The sequence below is a fragment of the Teleopsis dalmanni genome, unplaced genomic scaffold, assembly GCF_002237135.1.
Source record: "Teleopsis dalmanni isolate 2A unplaced genomic scaffold, ASM223713v2 unscaffolded_contig_0385, whole genome shotgun sequence".
In the NCBI taxonomy this organism is placed as follows: Eukaryota; Metazoa; Arthropoda; class Insecta; order Diptera; family Diopsidae; genus Teleopsis; species Teleopsis dalmanni.
Window position 1 is genome coordinate 11,380 of NW_024031767.1, and position 2,998 is coordinate 14,377.

Here is a 2,998-nt window from a genome sequence, read left to right on the forward strand (position 1 = left end):
TTTTAAGTAGAAAAAATAGTTAATTTAGGCCATTTCTTATAATAAAACAGTGTTTTATTTAAGATCTGACTTGCACCGCAACAGGGTCCTCAATACGTTTCTACCTAAAATCTATTAAAATGAAATACTATACCAACTTAATATAAGGTGGGATGTAGGATACGTGTTTGGTTAATAGACACGTATAAGCACTTCTAATAATAATAGATTAATCTTTATTATTTATGTTGAAAACTCTTTCTTCACTAGACTCTGAATTTTCTATAATATATTATATAGGGTACAGCATTGTTAAAACGCTATATAAGGCATGTTATTTTTTTTTTAACTAATAAGGCCTACAGACAATCACTTGTCAGTGAATATTATTTTTGAAGTTTCAGAACTGGAGGTACTACAAAGACCTTTTATTATAGGTATATGTTTATATTGCAAAGTTTAAAGATAATTCGATATCTAAGATATCTAAAATAAAATAAATAAAAGATTTTCGGGCCGGAACTTTTGTACAAGAGTAAATTATGGCACCGATATATATTATAGTTACAGTATAGGTAATGTTAGTTTGCTAGTGATATGTTCTTTGATTATTTATTGATCAACTAATTTTTTGACTGTAAGTAAATAAGTAAAACTTCATCTTAAAACCTTTAATTTATTTATTTAGAATAATTTTTGCAAAAATTTTGATGCAGTTGACAAAAATTTTTTGTTAGAAAATATAATAAAGAAAAGGATTATAGAATTTTTTTAATTTATGATTAAATATGAATACATGATCTCTTTATTAGTGATACTTACTATTCTATTGTAGTGCTTCAAAGCAGTTGTTCAAGCTGAAAAGTAGGAATACCTATAAAAGGGGATAAAATTAATTTGTTTGTAATTAACCGGGCACTTAATTTAGTATTAATAAAACATCAAATTTTTTGTATTTAAATTCAAAAAGAGATTTAAAATGTTTCTTACCATATCGCGGCCATGGTATCTTGATAGTACTGCTGACACGACGACGTTTTAGGCTATTTGCCAAACTTAGGTTTTCAGATTTGTTATCACTTAGACAATCAACTCTGACTGCATTGAAATCTTCAGTGCAATGATGACGCTTAAATCCTCTTTTTAAGACCCTCTCTTTATTTTTCTGTGGTGAATTTTTCATGTCATCTTTCTTTTTAACCCCTTTTGGATTTTCGAATTTTTGAACTTCAAAATCTGTTTTTTTACCCTTCGGCGTCGCTTTTGGACCTTTGCGTTCATAAGCACGTCGAGGTGTCGTAGCAATATTATTATCTTTTCGATTTTGAATAGTATCTTTAGCTTTACAAGCTTTATTCAGTTTAATTAAAAATTCCTTGTAATCTTTGAGTTCATATAGCTTTCGCTCGTTGGGAGCATTAAAGAAATTCTTAGTAGTTTCACCAATTTCTTTAAGGGCCTTAGCAAGTGAAGGTCTTGTAATGAATTCGCGATTATTGACACCTTTCAGATTCTTACGTGCGAATAGTGGTAACTTTCTTTTCCCTTTCTTTTTGAAAAATTTTGCCTTAATCTTCTTATTCTTAGATTTACGTATCTTATCATGCCTGTTGATGATATTCAATGAATCATGATAAGGAACTATTCCCAATTCATCATTAACTTTAAATCTGTTGACACTTTTTGTTTTATTTCGCGTGAAAATTGATCTCTTCTCTGCGTTTTTCTTTCTGTTTGCTAAGGACTTCTTTTCAATGCTTTTAAGTTTATTACTCCGTTTAGTAATTTTGGGAGAATTGAATTTGTCATCTGGTAGTGACTTCTTGTCACTTGTTTTCTTTTTGTTTGCTAAGGATTTTTTTTCCGTGCTTTTAGGTTTAATGCTTCGTTTACTAACTTTAGCAGAATCGAATTCTCCATTTGGCAGTGACTTCTTCTCACTGTTATTCTTTCTATTCGCTAATAATTTTTTTTCCGTGCTTTTAGGTTTATTGCTCCGTTTACTAATTTTGGAAGAATCAAATTTACCACCTGTCAGTGACTTCTTTTCTTTGCTCTTCTTCCTATTTGCTAATATTTTCTTTTCCGTGTTTTCAGGTTTAACGCTCTGTTTAGTATTGTTGGAAGACTCGAATTTACTATTTGGCAGTATCATCTTAAATGGAGTAATTGGATCAGGTTTGTTTATACCTTTTATTTTCTTGCGTATACAAAGAGGCTGTTTTTTCGACTCATTCTTACTATTTGCAAATGACATCTTTTTTGTGCTCTTTGGCTTACTTTTCTTTCCATATGTGCTAGGAAAAGTTTCTAATCGGTCGCGTTGCGTCATTTTGAAGTTGAAGAAATTATCTACATGATCTTCAACTTCATTCCAATTCAGCTGAAAATTTTGTGTGTTATTAAATTATTTGAGAGTATTTAATTTATCTTACTTACTGAATCAGATTGATTTAATTGAGTTTCAAAGTTCAAGCATTCCACCAAGTCCTCAAAAGTTATTCTATTTCTGCGCAGGTATTTCATCCACATTTTGTACTTTAAAGTAGTATAAGCATTTCGTACTACAGTCCGAAAGTAACTTCCCAAATTTTTAGACATCTTTGCTTGCCAAAAATTTTGAAAGAAAAAATTATAAAAATTTATAGTATTCTTCTTTTGGAACAATTTTGTTGATTCAAAAAAATAAAATCTATATTTTTTTTTGAATGTAAAAATATTTTAATTCTGCATAGTTTACTAAGTTGATGTAAGCATCTCTAAATATATAATTTATATTCTATGGTAGCATTTATTGTTAAGTTTATTATTAATGCATACCCAGAAGTAGCCAAATCATATGGATCTTCAGTCTAGTAAAAATTTCGAATCTAAACATTTTTTGATTTTTTTAAAAAGCTGACACTGTCTTTAATTAGGTTTTGACAGAAAAGTTTTCAGTGCATGAAACTGTTTAGAATTTAAAGTGTTTTTGTGAAAGAAGTTTTGAGTACTGCTGTGGTGGCTTCAAATGTCTAAA

The 2,998-nt window shown here is 29.3% G+C and overlaps 1 protein-coding gene across 1 annotated transcript; it reads right to left on the reverse strand.

Moving 5' to 3' along the window:
- Positions 1-699: 699 nt before the first annotated feature.
- LOC119663419 (microtubule-associated protein 1B-like) lies at positions 700-2,655 on the reverse strand. Its single transcript, XM_038073023.1, has 3 exons — positions 2,419-2,655; positions 970-2,362; positions 700-853 (listed from the first exon to the last, which is right to left on the reverse strand). Exons 1-3 carry the CDS (start codon positions 2,578-2,580, stop codon positions 819-821), a joined length of 1,590 nt encoding a protein of 529 aa, XP_037928951.1. The 5' UTR covers positions 2,581-2,655; the 3' UTR covers positions 700-818.
- Between the last annotated feature and the right edge of the window lie 343 nt (positions 2,656-2,998).

What these genes read in the sequence shown, in the direction of transcription:
- LOC119663419 (XM_038073023.1), bottom strand. Translation starts at nt 2,580, where the DNA reads ATGTCTAAAAATTTGGGAAGTTACTTTCGGACTGTAGTACGAAATGCT. An exon ending in AATTAAATCAATCTGATTCA is followed by an intron (nt 2,363 to 2,418) that starts GTAAGTAAGATA and finishes CAAAATTTTCAG; the next exon opens with CTGAATTGGAATGAAGTTGA. An exon ending in GATACCATGGCCGCGATATG is followed by an intron (nt 854 to 969) that starts GTAAGAAACATT and finishes CCCCTTTTATAG; the next exon opens with GTATTCCTACTTTTCAGCTT.